Consider the following 22,418-nt stretch of genomic DNA (forward strand, 5'->3'; position numbering starts at 1 on the left):
CAGAAGCCATGCTGACTCTCCCTCAGCAAGGCCTGTTCGTCTATCCCAGTCTCTTGGGCCCAGTCTATCCCCAAAGATCACTAGCTGGGGCTCATGCCTCAAGTTTTCCAGTATCTTTGATTTCTCTCCAGCCTGAATTATAGCACGGAGTGCAGCTCCCTCTGTTTCCTTTTATTCCAGGACGGGTGAGAAGGTGGATCCACTCTTACCTGACTATTGCTGACAAGCTGTCTTCCCCATGTCTAAATTGTCAAACATCCTAAAGGCAGCAAGGCCGAAACAAGTTTCATTATGTGCAAGCTTACTGGGAGTGCAGAGTCTGGGTTTGGTATAAAGCTGCAACTTTTAACACTCAAAAGAATGCTGGGGCCAGATTTCCCACAAGGATAAACCGAAACAAAGCCATGATAATCATAGAATGACCACTGTATTTCATTATCATTCTTGGCACCAGCTATCTTCGAAGGAAACTAAAACAGGGGAATTTTGTAATGTTTTGCTGTTTACTATATAATAATAATAATAAAAAAAACCAGATGCTGTGGAAAGTGAATGGAAAGATATTCTGTGCTGAGCCACAGGAAAATGAGAGAACTTTATGAAGCCATCAGGAATTTTTATCTAGAAATATGAGTGTCGGGGGGGGGGGAATAAAAAGCTTATCGGAGAAACACTGTTTTTTCTTAAAATCAAATTGAAAAAGGTTACATTGAAAAGGAAGTTTGAACGTACAGGTGGGCCTCAGTATCCGAGGGGGATCTGTTCTCAAGCATCTCATTGATACTGAAAATCGTGGATAATGAAATCTGTGACCTTCGCCCCCTTAAGCCCTCCAAAGGGGACCACAGCTGTGCTCCAGTCCCATCTGGAAGGCTTTCTGAAGTCTGGAGAGGTAAGTGCATGTCCACCCATTGCCTCTGCAGGCTTCAGAATGTTTTTACCAGTGCACCCCCCCCCCTCCCAAAAAAAAATAAATGCACCAGACTGCAGCTTGGGTTAAAACTAGGCCACTTTATTTATCTTAAATTAAAGCAGGGTGACTGGGGGTAGTTAACTAAACTCCTAGTCCCAAGGCGTGCAGGGTTGTTAATAGGGGGAAACAAACTTAGCCATCTACCTCCCCCAAGGTCAAAGGGCGAAACCGTCCAACTTGAGGCTGTCACCAGACCAGCGGCCTGGGACAACCTGTCATGTTGCCCAAATGGTTAAGACAGCAGGACTGCTGACCCACAGGTCAAGCCTTGCCAGGTGTGCCAGTCCAGTCAAAGGGGCTTGCCAGCCAGCCTCTTCGAGCCAGGAAAGCATCATGTGAGCGGTACTGGCTCACCCCTTCACCTTGCTGTTTTAGACGGACACTGAGGTGTGCCTACCTACCCTGACCCCACACGCTTCACACTAAAGTGACCAAAAGTACCATAACCATGGGAGAGAACCTAGCCACAACAGTCTGGGTTGGCAGCACGCTCGACCCAGCATAGGCTTCCCACCCCGCAGCAGCAGATGGGCCAATGGGAAGCAAGCCTCAGCCTGTCTGCATTAGGTGGGGGCGGGGCAACAACTGTTAGCGCCAAAGGCGCCAATGGTCATTTATGCCTTTTAAGGCATTCTGAGACCCAGGGAAGCCCATTTAAGGCATCCTGAGTCTGGGGAAGTTGTTTCCTGAGGGAAACCAGAAGTAGCATTTTTTTTAGCTCTGGTTTAATGAGGGTCCAGTGGATCTACGATGAGCCAGATCCGCAGATGTGAAATCCACGTATAAACAGGCTCCACCTGTATTTTGCCTTGCATTCTAAGGTACTTTGCCTTCTCGTTACCTCCTGGCCTATAGTCTGCTTTGTACTTTAACCCCATCACTGGGGTGACCTTGGTTCAGTCACACTCTCATAGCCTAACCAACCTCATAGGGTTGTTATGAGAATAAAAGGAAGCAACCCACGTCCACTGGCCTGAGTGTCTTGTAGAAAAGGCAGGACCCAAATGTGAATTGTAATAATGAATTACTACCAACGTATGGAAGGTCCCAGTGCTTCTCTTGGATGCTACTACTAGGATGGGAAGATTCTCCACAAGGTGTCAGCAGTCCACATGGTATGACAGTCTCTGTGTCTTACAGCAAGAAATGCTTGTCACAGGAAGGCTGATTCTGGTGGCCTCCCTGTGATGAGTGTAACACATGTTTTGTTTTTGCCTGAGTTAGGAACTGATGGCCCAATCCTAACAAGTGCTGGGGCAGGCGGCCAAATGGCCTCAGTTGTATCCAGCACTTGTCAGGAGCAGGCTGGAGGTCTACTTGGGGTAAGGGGATATTTTTTTCCTTACCCCCAAGTAATGCTCCAGTCTGTCCAATGGGGCTGCTCAGATCTGCATCTGGCCAGGGAGAAAGGATAGGATACAGTTTAAATTCGCTCCGCCAATCCCACCCCCCTCCCAGACTTGATCTGCCCCCTGTTCCACCACTCTCCCATTCCAAAACAACCACACCTCACCTCCATTCCGCCCTCCTACCGCCCTCTCCCAGCCCTTGTGCTACATGGCGCTCTTCTTACTTCCACTGGAGACTGGGGCCTTGGATGCAGCAGCAATGGGCTGGCATGGGCCTCCCCACCAGCGCTGCTTAGAGTCTTTGCATATGTGCTTTATGGCACATTTGCAGCTCTCTAGGCTGGCCAGCGGCCACTCTGTTGGCGGAAGAGGCCCTGAGGATTGCATTGTGAAATTCAGAAACCAAAATTTGTCAAGAGGTTCTTCAGTTTCTCCAAATTCTGTGCTTATATACTGAAGAGTCTTATTTTTTGGTCTTGTTGGAGAGATGGCCTTTGTTTTGACCTTTGATGATAACAGGAATAGCTAATTTCCCTTACCCCAAGTAATGTTCCAGTCTGTCCAATGGGGCTGCCATACCTATAGCTCTGCAGAGGCGCTTTGGAAAGGAAGGAAGGAAGGAAGGAAGGAAGGAAGGAAGGAAGGAAGGAAGAGGTCAGCAGACTGGCTAGGAGGGGCCAGTAGCATAGCTATGGCGGACACAGTATAAAGTTTTCCAGGGCACCTCAATGCACCATGTAAGTGGCCTGTCTCCTTGCCGCTGGAACCATTCCCAGCGTTGAGAGCAAGTTGGAGGCCTCTCCTCCAATTTGCTCTCACTACCAGGAATGGCTCTGATGGCGAAGGGTAGGGGCAGTTTGCACGATGTGTTGAGGCACCCTGAAAAACTTTGTGCTGTGCTCCCCCATAGCTATGCTACTGGGAGGGGCTCCTTTGATTAGGTGATCTGTAGAGTCCTTTCTGTTTTTCCTCGATTCATTGGTCCTGGTGCTCTGTGCCCTACCAGTGTGAGGGTATGGGGGGGTGTGATGGGACTATTTTCAGCAATTCCATCTGCCCAGTGTAGTTCAGTAGATAAGTAGATTGCCTTATCACCTAATTGGATTGCGCAATCCTAACCAACTTTCCAGCACTGGCGCAGCTGTGCCAGTCTGGTGTGCACTACATCCTGCAGTGGGGAGCTAATCAAGGGAGCCTCTCAAGGTAGGGGCATGTTTGTTATCTTACCTTGGGGCTACACTGAGGCTAGGTCAGTGCTGGAAAGTCGGTTAGGATTGCACTCTAAATTACTGCATATTTAATTACCTTTTTTAATGGATGCCCTGAAGACAGTTTTCAATTTAAAACCATCTCTAGCAATCTAAGAGATATCATACAAGAAGAAGAAAGAGAGAGGCTGAGAAATATAAGCAAAATCAGGTAGCCATGTGTTCCTTCTGTTATACACGTATTTAGAGAATGGCCAAGTCAAGTGGTGACAGTGGTCACTGCACTTCTGTGGGCCTGGAGTAAAGTCAAATGACAATCTCAGCTGAATCAATGCGGGATGGTGTCATCCCTTCTGTGCCAGTTGGGTGGAATGGCTGTTAATGGAGGCATTTCAGTGCAGGCCAGAATCAAATGGCACTTGGTCCCAGTGAATCTGATAGAAGCTGATTTGGTACTCCCTATCCCAGTATTGCCCCAAAATGTGACCACTGGAAAAACCTTCACCCCAGTGTTAACACTCTCCTCACTGCCCTCCAAAACAAAGTCAGACAAGACCAAAGGTCTTTCTGGAGGAGAATGTCAGGCAGACCTTCCACTCCTGTATTTCTATGGTGTTGCACGTTTACCACTGAAAATCCATAGGTACTTAGCCTCATTATGTTCTCTCCATGCATATTTTGAAATATCTTCCCATCCTCAGAAGGAAAATTGCAGTATAATTTAAACCTATTCCGTCCATTACCTCAATGAAATAGGGTCCTTAACTATAATTTCAAAGAGCATTGTCAGGAGATCCTCATTTTGAAAAGCTGATGGGGGGGGGGGAGGGAAATAGGATTAAATAAATCAGCTTTTCATTTGACAGACTTCACAGCAAGCAAGAAGTTCAACAAAGCTTTTTTCCTGGTCAATTGCCATCGGCTAGTATCTGTAACCTCAGATCTTATGGGGAACTGAGTGTTATCAAGCCCATCTCCAAGCATAAGACTGCTTGGCCCACTGGGGGCAACAGTTGCTCAGTACCTCACATGTTTGGAGTTGTCGTATTGCACTTTTTAAATGTGCTCACCGCACGGTAACTGACTACACAATGCCACCCATGTTCTCATGAAACAAGAGGTAGTTTAACGCATGAACTTAAGAATGTGCAGTTATTCCGTGAGAAAATACACCCACAAGTCATAACCATGAATTTCCACCTGCATGGAATTTGCAACCTCATATTCACAGCAATCCATTGGTTTCTTTGTGGCAAAAGCCATGCTAGTCTCTCCTTCGGTACTGTCAATCATCCTTTGGCAGACTTCCTCTGTTTGCATGTATCCCAGCAGCACTTGCCCCCTGAAAGGGATGGGAATTTGCCCCTGATGGCTTGCCATTCTGAGGGGGAGAATATTTCCTGGTTCAAGTGTATCATGTGATTTGCTGGTCCAACTTTCACAGGGAAGTTTTTACCTCATTGTTCAGTTCGGTTCTTTGAGAAAGGAAGTGGTTCAGCTCCCCTCCCTGCCCTGCACTACAACAGCTCGTGTTTGGTCTGCATTGCCACTAATGGCAAAAGTAAATGTTTTCTGTGCAGGAGTAGTATCATCTGCTGATGGTGCATGCATTCAGAAGTATTGTCTTCACTAACACCTCAGCTTGAGATCACCTGGGAGTAGATCCCACTGAATTCAGTGAGACTTACTTCTGAGTAGACATGGGGCTGCACTGTAACTGTGTGAACATTTGTGGAGATAAAACCGTGACTTCCTCCTGGTAGCTGTTTTACATACCCTGTTGCCCTTGACAGTTTGCAACAGCATACTGCAGTACCTACATCTACATTTCAAGCCACTGCAGATGAAAAGCTCACTACCTGGAGGTGGCCATCATAGCATACAATTTAAAGGTGCCCTTGTAGGGTATCTGTTTTGCAGGAAACAACCCTGAATCACAATCGCTTACAATCATCTTCTCACTTAGTGGAGTAGGTAAAATGCTGTCACTTCATCTGTTGTGCTAATTATGAGAGCTACTACCTGTGCAGCCCAGTCCTGTCCATCTCAACTCGGATATAATTTCCACTTATTTCGGTGGCCCTTATTCCCAAATAAGCGTGCAGCCTTAATCATAGATCCAGCAAGATTTAGATTAAACATGACTACTTTGCAATGATGGCTATGGAGTGAATTATATTACTTCTCTTTTGTATCGGCAATGTAGATTTTCCTCAAGTTATCCACTTTGTTTCACACGTCTTGGATTGTTTCTTATGGCAGCTGCCCGAATAATTGAAACCATGGATACTACTGCAAACCCTTGCAAAGATTTTTATCAGTATGCCTGTGGAGGATGGCTGAAGAAGAACATCATTCCAGAGACCAGTTCCCATTATAGTAACTTTGACATTTTGAGAGATGAACTAGAAGTTGTTCTGAAAGGTCAGTAGAATACACATTGGTGGCCCAGACAGATTAGGACCATTTTAATCTTCTCTTCTGTGCTGTCCCTTCAACATTGTGTTAGAAAAGTCAAAAATATTTGATGCCACATGTTTTTATGTGTTCTTCTGTACTCCAGTTTTCCTAAAATCAATGCAGACTGTTTGCTTGGTTATATCTGAATGCAGGTTTGGGGAATAGTCTGGCATAAAGCAGTAAGAGACCATTGGAGGCTTGGCTAGATCTCACCCCACTCTGCGAAATGAACTTTGAATTGCATCCAGACTTTAAAAACAGCTGACATCTCTGCCCGCATGACTCAACATAGGGGGCAGGTGTCCTAGGTGTGAGAAAGCAGTGTTTTTACTTCAGACAACACAGCTGGAAATGCTGCTGAAAATACCAGCAGCGGCCAACTTTATATCCAATATTAAGCATCAACTAAGCATTTTCTCAACATAGATATATCAGAGTTATATCAAGATATCTGCCTTTCAAAAAAATCAGAACTGTGACCAAATTCAGATAAGCAACCTGTGTTCCTAAGAGGAAGATAAAATAGTTGATCAACCTTCATCAGACTTCCCATACAGATAGCAATTGAGGCTGAGAAAAGAAGATAGATGAGAATATTTTGTTGACCTTGCAGCACTTACAGACCAAGAGGCTTTAAACGGCACTCTCAAAATTGTATATTTTTGCATGTTTGAGGCTACGATGAGAAAAAGAGCATCATTACCCAAGATCTGGTATGACACCCAAAGAATTTAAGCATTTCAGTTATGACTTGTATGTATCCCTTGTTTTCAGATGTCCTCAGCAAGGAAAACAGCAATGACATACCAGCTATTCAGAAAGCAAAAACTCTCTACAGATCTTGTATAAATGAAAGTAAGTCCCTGAATAAATAACTGTATATAAGAGTAGTGATGACTTGATTGCAGCAGTATCTCCAGGATACTGTGTCCCAGGGATGGGAATTCGAGTCAAGTGACTCAAACTAGAGTCATGAAAATGCACTTTCTTTGCTGAATCATTGACTTGTGAGTCGCATGCATGAAAGACTCTGGAAAACTCTTGAGTTGGGGCCCCCTGACTCAGCACTCATTGCCAAGCATGAAGACTCGAGTCTCCATGTGTCTGGGTTTGCTTGCTTACTGTTTTTGCAGCATGAAAAACCCGTGGGGCCAGCATTCAGACCGGGAGAGCATCAGGGAGTTCCAGCTGGGAGGCAGGAGAGGGTTAATGTTTTCCTCTTGCAATGAATAGAGGGGAGGCAGGAGTGGGCTTTTTCCCCATCTCTGATAGGAAAGAAGGAACAGATGATCATTGGATGCAGGAGGAGGAGCCTAAGGGCGATTCTTGCCTTATGATTGGGTGTAGAACCCCATAAGAACATAAGAAGAGCCCTGCTGGATCAGGCCAAAGGCTAAACTCCAGAGATGAAGAGAAAAGAGGCAGAGAAGTGGGGGGGGGGAGGTGGTTTGAAGCAATCATGCTTTCCTCTGCATGGCTGTTACGGGAGGAGGAAGCCTCAATGAATGACTGGCTACAGTGGGACTACTTCTGAGCAGAGCTGCAAAGGATCATCCTGGTAAACCTCACAGCAGCTGCGCATGACCCTTCTCACTCTTGCCACTTCTGTTCCCACTCTCTCGCAGTTCCTCCCACACCCTCCTGCTCTCTTTACAGATGAGATGGGGCAGCAGGGGAGCCTTTAAATTGAACTTACACACACACACACACACACACACACACACAGAGTCTGGCAGCAGCCCTGTTTTTTCTGCAGTGGGCTTTTTAAAGAGGAGACAACTCAATTTGAGTCCTTTAAAGTCTCAAAGGGGTGACTTGGCAACTTGGAAAGTGCTCCCATTATGACTCTTTTTCAAGTCAAGTCGCGGGGGTTGGTGACTCTAGACTCGAGTCAAGCCCTGCAGGATTTTCCCATCCCTGCTGCTTCCTTTAGCTCTGATTTGTTAATTACGCTTTCATTCTCCGCCGCCTTGGGCGCTCTTCTGGGAGAAAGAAGGAATATAAATAAATAAATTCTGGCTATGATTGACAGCCATTGGAGCCAATGGGATAAGTGCATTCTGGGTACTGTGGAGCCAATCAGTGCCATTTTCTTGCCTCATAGCAAACAATGTCCCTGATAGCACCATTTTGTGCAGCACCTAACTTTTGGGGATTTTTTTCCGCACACTATCAGAGGAAAGGCTATACAGGGTGGCCATAAAGTTCCTATGCAGGCTGAATGACTTCAGTTCCAAATCCACACAATCTGATGCATAGGGACTTTGTGGACATGCTGTACATGTTCTCTTACAGGTGCACACACATCTCTCTTTAGTCAAATTCTTGCAGTAGCCCCCATGAAATTCTGGCAAGATCGGTTATGCTTCATACACATCTCTGAATAGAGGTGGGTGAACTCCACCCAATTACATTGAGTTGACTTAGAAATAGGTCAAGCTACTTGCAGAAAAAGATCTGAAATCACTCAGCTTATTTGCAGAGTCAGTTCAACATTGGGAAGTCTCACAGCTGCACAACTCCTGCAAACCAAACCACTTCCTACCCCCTAAACGGCCCCCTTCCCATCTGCCACCCACTACCAACAAAACATACCCATATCTAGGGCAGTGGTAGCAGCATTTTGACCAAAGAAGGTAGATATTATTGCCCCCACCCTTTGCTCATTAGAGGCATCAGGAAGAAAAGTGCGGGTGGCCCTTCAGAAATGTGTTCTTTTTTCCAAGAAAATAGTTCATTTCCCAAGAGCCAATGGGATTTATCTTCTGGATCTTATAATGTGTACCAGAGAAGGGAGAGGGAGTGATCAAAGAAGAGCAAGAAACAACCACTTATTTAGCCAGCATTGTCATCCAAGTTGAAAAGTGTGATGCAGTAACAGGCGAAATGGTCTTTTATTTCATATAGACATTAGCACAGTTCTGGTTGTATCAGCCAATTGTATCAGCTTATATCAGTTTTAAAAGTTTGGGAAACACAATGCAGATCACCAGCTAGAATCACGTAACCTTTGTTATGAAGTTGACTGCAGGCTTAAGATGATAACTACTTCCATCTGTTCCTATGTTTTTAATCTTTCTTGTGGAAAAAAAATAACCTTCAGTTTTTCTTAAAGAGCTTTAGACTCTGGAACAAACTTTGTCAGGGAAAAGGTGATTCTGCGGAACCAGAGTTTACATGACCATTTTTATATGGGTACAATCCTAACCCACTTTCCAGCTCCGACATAAGGGTAATGCAGTTCCGAGGTAAGGGAACAAACATTCCCTTACTTTGAGGAGGCCTCCATGAGTGCCACCCAACTGCAGGGTGCAGCACATGCCCCACTGGCACAGCTATCCCAGTGCTGGAAAGTTGGTTTGGACTCGGGCCTGTGTTACAATTCGGTACACAAGACATGCATGTCCTAATTCAAGGCTACCCAAACTGTGCAGCATAGTGCACCCTGTTGCCACACGGCCCTCACCAGGCTGAGATCATGCAAAATCTTGCTCGATTGCGCACCATTTCGCACCATTTTGGCGCAGCAAGTCAGGAAGAATTGGCTGCACAGTGCCCCTGTGAATACAGAGGGTGCCACAGCTGTGGTGAGTTTGGGAACTGCTGCCCTAACTCATGGGATCCACTTTTGTTTTCACAAGCCGCTATTGATAACAGAGGAGGAAAACCACTAATTGACATACTGCACACCATTTCGGACTGGCCTGTAGCATCAGACAACTGGGACCAAAACGTTGGTAAAGTATCTCTGGTTATGTTTCCACTACCACTTTTCAAAGACTTTAATGGGGAGAGACTGTCCATTACTGAGTACAAATGTGTTTTCCATTGCTGTAGGGGCCTCTTGGACAGCTGAGAAGTCAATTGCAGAGCTAAACTCTCAGTATGGGAAAAAAGTTATCATTAACATGTATGTTGGTACAGACGATAAAAACTCAACACAGCATATAATTCACGTAAGTTGATCGCTGTTGGAAAGTTCTGAACGGACTTTTTCCAGGGTCCACAAGATTGGGAACTGGGGTTACCATGAATTCTCTACCTACATAGTGGTGCCAGTTCACACCAAGTGCCGCCATACAGTTCCTGTAAACTGTGAGTTTGATGGTGGCTTTCCCCATTTTACCCACAGACAACTGTTCAACAATCAGTAAATGTCTGCGGCTCATATGTGAACCAGCTCACAGTATATGAACATCTGCCTATCCCATTTTGTTAGACTTCTTTACCAATATCTTCTGTTCTTAGAAAACACTTCTATTTCTCTGTTTGTGCTGCAAGTTTTGTATGCTGCCCAACTCCCTATCCCCTCTGATACTCAGATCAGAGTGATCCCCTCCCCCCAAAATGCCTGAACACCTTGAATTAAACCAGGACTGCAACATTTCCTTAGCATTCTATGTTGGAATATGTCTGGTCAGCCAAAGCCATAACAGCATAATTCTCTGTTATTACTATGAATATTTATATACGGCTTTTAAACAAAGGGTTTATAAAGCAATTTCCAGAGAAAATCAAATAACTAAATGGTGTCTCCCTGTTCCAAAAGGGCTCACAGTCTACAAAAAAAAAAAAAGATGCAGAAGAAACACCAACAAATAGCCACTAGAAAAGTCACTGGGCCAGGGTGAATAGGCACTTTTATGCTCCCTCTGCTAAATGTAAGAGGAACATCACTTGAAAAAGTGCCTCTTTGCCAAGTTAGCAGGGACAGAATATCCATTAAGGAGGATGTTGCAATTATGTAACAGTCAAATAATTAACTTTTGTTTTCACAAGCCGCTATTAGCTTAACCTGGTGATGTATAAGCCACTGTGAACTGGCTTCTACATCAATGTATAAGCTAGGGAGGTTGCTTGTAGTATATACCTGTGGAGTTGCTTGTAGTATATATACAGGAAGAGATGGTATATGCCTGCTCACTGCCTGAATGCCACCTGATGAGGGGGGAGGGCATGTAGGCAAGAGGTGACCAAAAGCATGGTCTCAGTGTGCCCAAGCGCTTTGTTTCCCTCTCCTGTTCCATGGCAGAAGAGGGAATCATTGGCCATGCCTGGCCAAGACATTCAGAACTGTCTCCTCCAATTGGTCATCCAGAGCAGGGGAGGGAAGCAAGGAGAGGGTAGGCTTCTTCATGCTGGCAACCATAATTGGGGAAGCTGACTCTGGATGCCTTGATGGAGCATGTGAGTACCCTAATTCTGTTCCACTGCCAGATTGGGAAGCACAGGGAGGAAGCTATTGACCATGCTCAGTTGAGGCATCTGAAACCACCTCCTTCACATGCTCTCCCAGAACAGGAAAGGTGAGCATCAGGGGCAGGAAGCTGATTATGGAAGCAACCATAATTGTGGCCTCATGAGCATAACCATCCAGCAGTTGTGAAGTGCTGGGCATATGGGCATCATGTATAGGGGCCTGGTCCATACTCCCTGCCTTGAGTTCCCTTACTCCCTTGTGTTAGGTCCTATATTGTCTCCTTCTCCACTTCCAATGGTGGTCAATAAGAGAGTAAAGCTTGGAGACATAAGCGGCTTAACTGGCCAGCAGAACCATGTGAGGGCTTGAGATGCCAATGTTAGTGGCTGCATACAGAGTGCTACTGTTTGGTCAGTTCCTGCACCTTTACAGCGTTGAGCCAGCTCTCCTGCCTCTGGTGTCACTTTGCTTTCAACAATTGGGCCCCACTTCCCCTTGGTCAGGACTCTGGTTGTAATCTGTCCCATTAGTCTTTATTGCTTCCTCTCCTTCCAAAGCAAGGTTCCTTTTTTCTTTTTGTGGAACAATCTTCCATCTCTTCTCTTTAAGTCAACGGTCTAGAAAAAGTTCTGTTTAGGACTGTTTGTCATGTTATTATATTAATTCTTCTGCAAAGTTGTTTTGAGGGAGATAAAGTTGTTCAGAAGAAGTAGCAATTTCATTGGTCTCAGACTTCTATCTGCCCATCGATTGCTATCTTGTTGGTAGTATGAATATTTTTTTAAAAAATTGGTTTTATAGATTGATCAGGCTGGACTTGGACTCCCTTCCCGGGACTACTTTGAATGCAGCGGACCATATAAAGAGGTGAGCCTGAACTCACAAATCAGCAAAGACTTTCAAACTCTTGACCAGAGGAAGAGACTTCTTCTCCCAAATTTTCGGCAGTCCAACTCATTGAGAACCCTCATTGAGGAGAATGTGTCTTTAGTTGAAGATGGTGAAGGAGGGAATGGTATCTTCAAAGCATTATGCATTAATCCACTCTGCCACTATGCTGAAAATCCACTGTCCAAAGCAGCCACCACACTTTGCCTGAGTGCCTAAGGTTGTGCCTGACAAGTGTACAACTCTGCTTAATTGCATGTGTATGGAATGCCAGACCATCCATTCAGCCACTTGATGCGGGTTGCATCAGTGGTAGATTGCAGGGGTCTGTCCCTACTACCAGATTCAGGGTGGCTTTCACCCTGAGTCCACGGCCACCTTCCTCCAACTTGTTGCCGCTGCAAGCAGTACTCTTCTGCTTCCTATTCACTTACTATATTTACGCACTGCCACGAATCCTGAGAGTTTCATTTAACTTCCAGTTTTATTTTCAGGGGCAGCGCAAATTCACGCTGTCCCTGGAATTAAAATCCGAAATTCCATGGTTTGGCTTGTTTTCATTTTGTAGCACAGAAGTAGCAGATTCAGGATGGCATCAGGCAGTGTTCCAGGTAACACCACTCCTGTGTATGGGAGTGTGTCGCTTAACAACCTTCCGTCTAACGATGGACCGCATATATGACGGTGGTCAAAGCACATCAAAGAGGCTCTTAATGAGGCAATCAGGTCTCCCATTTCTTACAGCAGAGTTTCTGCTTACACAGCAAAGAAGTGGCTCTTAATGCAAAGAAGAGGCAGTGGGTCTCCAGTAGCCTGAGCAGTGAGTGTCTGGCAGAGAGTGTCTGTTTACACAACCAAGGCATTAGATTGGGCTGAGTATTCGCATAATGACCTAACTGCATAACAACGGGGATAGGAGAACACACCCCCATTGTTAGTTAAGTGACACACACTTGTATATACAACAGGAAAGTGAGACTGATTGCAACATGTGTACATAGATATTTCCTGTATGGAAGTCAATATCCATGTAAGAAAGTGTGAAGCAAAACACTCTTCTTCATACAGATATCCAGCAAAGATATGGTGGTGGTGTTGACAACACTGAAACATTTTTACTGTAACTGAATCTCAGGTTCAGGCTCATTGCATAACAACCTGGTCAGGATGCAGCATTTTAATTATGTAAGCTGGTTAGGAAATGAACAACTCAAGGGGTAACGTTTAGATAACACAGTGGTAACTATCTAATTGCACATAATTAAAACCTTTCACTGCTTAATCAAAACCTTTCAGAGTCTAATTACAGAAAATTAAATTAGAGTATTATGGTTAGTCTTGATTAGACCTCAAGATAATTTTTAGAAGTAATTTCATATTTCTTTTTATTATTAATATTATTTTTAACATTAATTGGCATGTGTGGTTTTAGCCAGCTATTCCAACCACTAGTAATTTTACAAAGCTTTACGCTTTAAGCTATGTATTATCCTTAATACATAGGAGCCACCAAGACCATTATAATGAATGAAGAAGAAAACAAGCTTAGGGTGCAATCCTAACCCCTTATGTCAGTGCTTTCCAGCACTGGCATCGTGGTGCCAAAGGGACATGTGCTGCATCCTGCAGTTGGGTGTCACTCACGGAGGTCTCCTCAAAGTAAGGGAATGTTTGTTCCCTTACCTCGAAGCTGCATTGCCCTTATGTCAGTGCTGGCAGGCACTGACATAAGGGGTTAGGACTGCGCCCTTAGTAAACTAAGAGTAGAACAACAGGACAGGGCACGGGATCCTACATATGTAATGTTGGTGCTCAAAATAGAATCACCAAGTCATGGTCTCCATCATATGTAGAAGCATTTGCCTTGTACCTGTAGTTCTCAAATGTTTTAGCAGCAGTCGTTTTTAAAATGACACTCTATCGGGAGCCACCTAACTTTAAGAGACTTTAAAAAAAAGTGATCTAGAAAGAAATAACATTTATATTTATTCACCAGTAATATTTATTTATTTATTTATTTATTTATTTGCAAATAACTCGATCTATTTCTCATAATGAGGCTGTCCTAGTGAACAGTCTCAAGGCTTGAGGGGCTTAGTTATGTGACCCGGCCTTCACCTGCCCCGTTACCTGTCATTGATAGACTTGGAAAAATACACACCAGAAAAAAAGATGTTCAGATATTTATCTCTCTACATTTACACAAGCTTGCAAACTGCAGGAGCTCAGTTCTTTGCAGGGCAGTTAACAGCTATCTGATTTGGAATAGCCTCAGAGCTTGAGGCAATTAGGGCCTCATCCTGAACATTGTGTGCCAGTTCATCGCCGGCACGCACTATCGCAAACGTGTGGTACGGCACGTTTGCGAGCCCTGACCACAGGCCCAGTGCTGGACCGCCTGGTGGCAGAGAGGTGAGTGGGGGTGTGGGAGGAGGCAGGTAGGAGGTGTTTTGGGGCGGGGGGGCAGGGGAAGGTGAGTGGAGAGGAGGTGTGGCAGGGAGGGAGTGGGGTGGGAGGAGGGCAGGACTGGTGGAGCTTGGCTCCACCGGATCCTGAGCCCCATGTGGATATATGCAGTCTGACACAGGACTCTCTGATTCTGCAACAGCTCCAGAGCTGCCATAGAATTGAGTAACCTCATTGTGAGGCTGTGTCCTTTACCCAGGGGAAGGGGACAAAAGTCCTCTCCCCCCTGGGAGCTGCCAGCAGCTGCCTTGTGGCATGCTGGATACCGCAGCAGCCATTTTGGCACCACAGCAGCCCCTCGCACAGGGCATCTCAGGATTGGGCTGCCTGTTATCTGATCTTTCCAATGCCTGTGTTTTTCCTGGAGATTCTGCAGGACCCACCAGAAATTGGCTCCCGACCAACAGTTTGAGAAACGCTGCCTTGTACTGTGATATCATTATGTTTGCTGCACATTTCCTAACTCCATTCCATACCATTGACTGGTGGCTGTTGCTGTGGGTGGAGGGGCACACAAATGAACACAGGTTGCACAAGAGCACTCCCAATGGATTGTGCTATTCTTCCGACACCCACACTGCAACCTGTGTGAAGCCTGCTGCCCTGTTGCCCTGAAACGTGCTGCCCCTATGCAGCTGAATATGCATGGGGGGGGGGAGATCTCACCAGCTGGTTCTATCCCATGCACACTAAGGGGGAGCATCAGAAAGACCATGAGTGTGCACAAACTGTCTGTGGACACTGAATAAACAGGGTCTGCAATTGTGTGGACAGAGTCTGTGTGTATACATTTTGGGTGGCACTTAGGCTCTTTCAAAAAATTCTCTGTGTGTAAAGGTGAGGCAGGCAGAAGTGAGTCTGCTCCCCTTCAGATGTTCAGACAAACATATGAACAATGAGAACATTATGACAGCCTTATATCAGGTAAGTATCCAACACATTCCATAGGACAGGAGGAGAATTTAATACCAGTGCGGTATTTTGGAGCGGCAGGCCCTCGCCCAATGTAGCTCCAGCCTAAATATCAAGGACAAAAAGGCAATGTAAGCATGGCCCAACCATCCACTTGGCGATTCTGCATAATGCTCAAGAATCATTTGCAAGAGATTTTTTTTTTTTCATTCCTTACAGGCATGTTCCGCCTATGTGGACTTCATGATTGCCGTAGCAAAGCTGATCCGCCAGGAAAGAAATCTCATTGTTAATGAGACCCAAATTTCTATGGAAATGAGAAGAGTGATGGAGCTGGAAAGAGAAATTGCAAACGTAAGTCATTTTCTCTATTTTTCTGCACAGATTTTGTGCCAGTGTGTTTGATTCTCTTCCAGAGGTTAGTATTAGGATCCTAAGCAAAAGAAATTTAACCCATTTCTGCCCAGTCCACAGGTGCACACATTTGGTCCCTGTGGCATATATGCAATGTTGGGCAGATATGGTTTAATGCATGTTTGCAAGTGCATAGCTTTACATTGGGTAGGACACACGGTTGCTGGGAATAAGGGCAGGAAGGCACTCAGCCATTCTGTGTTGGGGAACAGATTATATTAAATTGGAATAAATGCTCTCTACATCTATACGTACTTCTCAAAATGTTTTGAGGGGTAGGCTTGAGTTCAACTTTTTTTATAGTTTCTTTCCTTAGTTCATCTACAGAATCTGAAGCTTGGCCTTGCCCATTCCTCCATAGTAGGTGTCCACACAAGAGGAACAGAACAAAGTACCCAAGAGCATAAGGACAAAGGACTCTGTTACCAGGATGTCCCTCCCCTACATCTTTTCAGTGGCCCCATCTCTTTAATTACGAGAAGCTTCCATTCAGTTCTAAACTGGTAAAACATGCTTAAAATTCTCAATGGCCCACATGCAAGCTCTCATTTAGCCTTTGAGAAAGATAATAGCCCCAGTTTGCATTTGGACTGTTTTTGCCTCGCCTCTTTCCTAGATGTACGGTGCAATCCTAACCCACTTTCCAGCACCGACGTAAGGGCAATGCAGCTCCAAGAAAAGGGAACAAACATTCCCTTGTCTTGAGGAGGCCTCTGTGGCTGCCACCCAACTGCAGGATGCAGCATACATCCCATTGGCACAGCTATGCCAGTGCGGGAAAGTTGGTTAGGATTTGGGTTGTACTCATGTACAATCTCTCTATCAACTTGAAGCCCAGTGTTGAGGAACTAGCTCCAGAGCAGGGGTGCCCAAACCCCAGCCCTCAAGGCTTTTCAATGCGGCCCTCAGGGAGCCCCCAGTCTCCAATGAGCCTCTGGCCCTCCGGTGATTTATTGGAGCCCACACTGGCCCGATGCAACTACTCTCAGCGTGACGGCGACTGTTTGACCTCTTGCGTGAGCTGTGGGATGGGGCCTCCCTCCACTGCTTGCTGTTTCATGGCTATGATGCAGCAGAGGCAGCAAAGGAAAGGCCTGCCTTGCTTTGTGTAACGCCTTTTATAGACCCTGAGCTAGTGCAAGACCTTCACTCATTCATATAAGTTCATCTTTAATATATTCATTTATGTAAACTTATGCAAATTTATTCAAATTTTAAATGTAAATCAATTCTTTTTTTTTCCCCAGCCACAGTGTCAGAGAGATGATATGGCCCTCCAGCCAAAAACTTTGGACACCCCTGGTCTAGAGCATAGAAAAAGAGTGCAAACAAAACTACAGAAAACAAAACAAAAAACCCACATTTCCTGTAGGGGTAAAGGCCCTTTTTACCAGAGTAAACTCAAAGCCTGACTCATAGACCCATAGCCAAAGTATCATAAATAACACATTCAAGTTTAACATAATACATCCAAAACAGGAGTTATTCTAACAAAATAAAACAAAATATTGAGTGTTGTCATATCTGTCATTCCAGCAGTTCACAAAATCAACCCATTTCTAAATAAATGCACCATTTCTAAATAAATGTTGTTTGAAGGCCTTTTCTGACTCTGGTGTATAGTCACCTTCATAAGTTCAGCTGGCTTTTCTGCTTAATGAGACAGCTGTAAACATATTTATCTTGACAGTTACAGGTATCTCTATGCTTTTTTATTAAGATTTTCCACAGCTCTGTTTTCATTTCCTCAAAGTTCCCTCCTTTTATTTGGTCACTTTGTGTTTTCTAGGCGACTACCAAAGCTGAGGACAGAAGTGATCCACTTCTGCTTTACAATAAAATGACACTCGCTGATGTGCAAAAGAACTTCTCTCTGGAAATCAATAACCAGGTGAAAGATCAATAATATGTTGCTTTCAGCACCTGCCACTGATTGGTACTATGTAGCTTTGATACTGTTATCTTGGTACTACGACACTGTGCTACAATAGTATAACATCTTAATTAAGCTTCTGAAGATGAACTGAACTTTGAAAATTCTGACCCTTTTTAAACAAATCCCCTATACATTGGTTCTCGAACTTTAGCACTGGGACCCACTTTTTAGGATGACAATAGGTCAGGACCCACTGGAAGTGATTTCATTACCCTGGAAGTGATGTCATGGCTGGAAGTGACATCATCAAGCTGGAACATTTTTAACAATCCTAGGCTGCAATCCAATCCACACTTACCCAGGAGTAAGCCCCATTGATTATCATTGTTAAAAGCATATACAGAGTAGCCTGTTAAAAGTACAGAGATTGTAACATTTCCCCAAATGCAGTCACATACCATGGTAACACCAAGTCTATTAAAAATAAAATATTGAAATGAATGAGGACCCACCTGAAATTAGCTCATGACCCACCAAGTGAATCCCGACCCACAGCTTGAGAAACACTGCTCTATCAGAAATTCAATCAGGCTGTTGTATATTGTGCAGGAAAAGGTAAGAGGCACTTTTTCAAGTGGGTGCTCCTTTTTTTAGCAGGGGGAGAGTAACTGGCCCACCTCACCCCAGCAGTGTCTGTTCTAGTGGCTGTCTGCTGGCATTCTTTTGCATCTTTTTAGACTGTGAGCCCTTTTGGGACAGGGAGCCATTTAGTTATTTGATTTTTCTCTGTAAACCGCTTTGTGAACTTTTAGTTGAAAAGCGGTATATAAATACTGTTAATAATAATAATAATAATAATAATAATAATAATAATAATAATAATAATAATAATAATAATAGAAGCCTGTCCCCCCATTCTTTAACCCTCTCCATTCCCCTCTCAAACACCCCATCAGCACAATTACTGATTTTTCAACAGGGCTATGTATGTAGAACTGCTTGATAGATCATGGAAGGAACTGAGCTCATCACCTGTTTTGCACAGGCGGTTTCTCATCCGGCTAGGAATATGTGCTCAGAAGCCTACTTCTGTATGCCTCTCTCCCCTAGATAGTTCAGGACAACAAAATTTAACCACTAAAAATAGTTATCAAGCTAACACTTGGCAGCAAAACAAAGTTTTATTGCGTATGCGGTTCCACTATCACAAACCACTGAGGTCAAGCGTATTTTCTCATCATAAGTATACTATTCATCTGTACATATGAAGGAAAAACAACATATGGATAAGACCTGGGGCCAAAGACTAATATCTTTGGCACTTGAGATGGATTTCTATAGCAGGCAGCTGATCAGAAGAATTTTACAGTTCAATCCTAACCAACTTTCTAATGCTGATGTAGCTGTGATGCAGCACCAAAGCAAGGGAACAAACATTAGGAGTGCAGTATGCGCTCCATTGGTATGGCTGCATTGGCACTGGAATGTTGGTTAGGATTGGGTTGTGGACATGTATTGCCTACATGCCATGTTTGGGGGCTTCTCCAAATCATGTAGTTGGCCCCTGTGGAAAGCTGGATGCTGGACTCTCAGGGCCCAATCCTATCCAACTTTCCAGCACTGGTACAGCCGCAATGCAGCCTCTGTGACTGCCTCCCCACCACCAGATGCAGCGCACACCCCATTGGCACAGCAGCACCAGCACTGGAAAATTGGTTAGGATTCGGTCCTCAGAAAGACCTTTGGTGTGATCCATCAGAGACTTGTTTTTGTTTTCCATCCCCTATAACTGTAACTTACCAGAACCAAAGCAGGCAAATGCCCCCCCCCCAGCTTCCCTTTAATTTGCAGGATCCGAATAAGCCCCCAAGTGGTTAATCACCAACATGTTTAGTTGACCTCCCCTAATTACTTCAATAGTGCTCCGTAGGTGTTGTAAAGCAGTCTAGCATTTTTTTTTTTTAAACTCATACCCTATGAGCTCCTATGCAAGCAAAACAGTTCATGCAGTTGGTGCATGATGCAGGTACGAGCCCCCCCTCCCCCCCCCGTTGACCAAGTGCCCAACCCAGGGAACAACTACAGTGAGGACACAGGTGCTGCTACCAACTGTACTCAAAAGGTGGTGACCCTCTGCCCCTCCTGTAACAAAGAAGTCCATGAGTACATACCATTGAATACCATTGGATGAGATAGGACAAGATCCCTACAGTCTTTTGTGTGGCATTTGAAGACTCCTGGAGCCTATGAAAGTTGAGAGTATTGACATATATGGGCAACATAATTTAGTAAATGTTGCACTAACTTAATTCTTAAACTAATCACACTGCAGGCTCTGGAAGAGATAAAGCATCCAAACAATCAAATTTCAGATTCTAATGCCGAATTTCAATTCTAAAAATGCAAACATCAGTTTTTATTTCAAAATCAAAATTGTGCCGCATGAAAAAAACCAATTTTTTTTTCCCCAAATGTTTCAGTTCTAATCAGGGAGCAATTTTCTTTGATACTGAGCACATCAGGTATAATCCAGCCAAACTAAGTACATTTAAGCCCCATTGAAACTTTGGTGGATGATGTCCAGTATGTGGAAGTAAGTCTAAATGATTATAAGAAGTAACACCTCATAAGTGCACTTTGATTGTTTTACAGTTCATTACCCTTAAATTAAAGCTAATTCAGCTAACTTTATTACCCATTAGCCAAGAGTTTCCTTCAGTCATGGAAAATTACTTAACAGATAGTTATCTACAAACTGAGTAAATTTTTTTTTTGATACCTATGACGCGTTTTTTTTTTAATAGCAGCAAAGCAAAACAAAATGATATGTTGTGGAAATGTTATAAACTTTTTTGATATATCAGGTATGCACATGTAAATGTATATGAAGACATATAGTTGAATCTTCCATTGGAATGTTATTTATTTCATGTCAATCTCCTTTTCCCCCAAGAATATATGTGGTCTCTCCCACTTTTATCCTTATAACTGCCCTTTGAAGTAGAATAGACTGAGAGATGGTGTGGGTTGCATAGATCTCTGCAGGGATCCAGGACTGCTTCCTGGTTGGTTGGTTGGCTGGCAACCTTCAGTCTCGAAAGACTATGGTATAAGTCTACAGCACAAGGTATTCCCAAGCAGTCTCCCATCTAAGTACTAACCAGGCCTGACCCTGCTTAGCTTCTGAGATCAGATGAGACTGGGCATGTGCAGGGTAACAGTTGCTGCTTGCTTCCAGTTGACTATGTCATCACCTTGTGCCAGCTCAGACACTGTCAGCTCCCCAGCTGGTGGTGACTGAGGTAGGGTGGGGATCAAGGTGGAGAGAGAGGATTTAAGATCCACAGGTAAAGGCTCCAGGAAAGAGCCTGAGAGTCCCCTTGCCTGGGGTGCAGGTAGAGACCCCTGGGCATGCTTGGCCAGGCTTTGCTGCCATTAGCCACTCTTCCTACTCCCGCCAGCCAACTGTTTCCACCCCAAAACAACTGAATCCAAGTGAAAGCAACTATGGATCCATGCCAGGCCCTTCACTGAAAAGCAGCTCCTAAGGCCAAAACCTGGAGAAACCTGGAACAAATTAATTAAGCTCAAGTTGCATAAGTGTATTGTTCAAAAATGGTTGCTTTGAAAACAATTTGATTTGGATCTGGATTTTCAATTATATGGACTGATGGAGGAGGCAGGATATTATGTTTAAGACTGTGCATATTGCCATCATGGGTTATTTTTGCTTGTGTGTGTTTTTGTTTGTGAGCTTTCCTGAAAGCACCCAAGTAGCCCAATCCTAACCTGCACTCGGAACAGCTAGGCTGTGTGGCCTGTGGTGTAACCAGCACAGAATAGGAGACAGCTAGAGGTCTCCTCAGGGTAAGGGGGTATTCTTCCCCTTACCCTGTGTCTAGCTCCAGCCTGCCCTATGGGTCTTCTCAGATCTGTGCCAGCTATATAGTTGGCACAAATCTAGGAAGCCTGGGACAGGGTAAGGATGCAGTGGAGGAGGTCTCAGCTGATCCTGCATCCCTCCTGGACCCAATCCATCCCTCATTTCACCCTCCTCCTGCCCAGAAACTCATCTCCCCATCACCCTCCCCATCATCTCCCAAGCCCCTCCGCCACCCAGTGCAACCTTACCTGCACCAGCTGATCATCGGGATGCAGCATCGGCAGGGCAGTGCAGGGTCCTCATCAGCTTAGCCACCTCTCTGGGTGCTGCAAATATGCTTTATGACCCATTCACAACACCTTCAGCCAGTGCAGCAGCCACTGCACCAGCCAAAAGTGTGCTTAGGATTGCACTCTGTGCCAGTTATACAGTACTATAAACCTCCCCAAGACATGCAAGACACTCAACACTCCAAATCATAAAGGGTTAAAGATTAAGAATAAAACTCTGTCCCCCATCCCAGTGTTTTTGATCAAATTACATATTTTGAATGCCGTGAGGGAGATAAAACATAGTATAAATTTGTAAATAAATAACTTTGAATATATACCTAAAGTGCATATTTTTCCACCCACAGCAATTCAACTGGTTAACCTTCATAAATAATATAATGACAACTGTGAACATTAATATTCAAAATACCGAAGATGTGATTGTTTGTGCTCCAGAATATCTTGTCAAGCTAAAATCTATTCTTAATAAATATACTGCCAGGTAAGTATGCCGGAT

General features: G+C 44.4%; 1 protein-coding gene across 1 annotated transcript in view; it reads left to right on the forward strand.

Annotated features, from left to right (window-relative positions):
• Positions 1-22,418, forward strand: part of MME (membrane metalloendopeptidase) — a 73,843-nt gene that overhangs the window by 17,676 nt on the left and 33,749 nt on the right. The window contains exons 3-10 of the mRNA XM_066618986.1: positions 5,793-5,954; positions 6,765-6,845; positions 9,632-9,727; positions 9,828-9,946; positions 11,992-12,057; positions 15,676-15,810; positions 17,660-17,761; positions 22,267-22,403. Of these exons, the coding sequence (XP_066475083.1) occupies positions 5,793-5,954; positions 6,765-6,845; positions 9,632-9,727; positions 9,828-9,946; positions 11,992-12,057; positions 15,676-15,810; positions 17,660-17,761; positions 22,267-22,403 (898 nt within the window). The remainder of the gene's footprint in view (positions 1-5,792; positions 5,955-6,764; positions 6,846-9,631; positions 9,728-9,827; positions 9,947-11,991; positions 12,058-15,675; positions 15,811-17,659; positions 17,762-22,266; positions 22,404-22,418) is intronic.

Source organism: Tiliqua scincoides, chromosome 3 (genome assembly GCF_035046505.1).
Source record: "Tiliqua scincoides isolate rTilSci1 chromosome 3, rTilSci1.hap2, whole genome shotgun sequence".
Taxonomy (NCBI): domain Eukaryota; kingdom Metazoa; phylum Chordata; class Lepidosauria; order Squamata; family Scincidae; genus Tiliqua; species Tiliqua scincoides.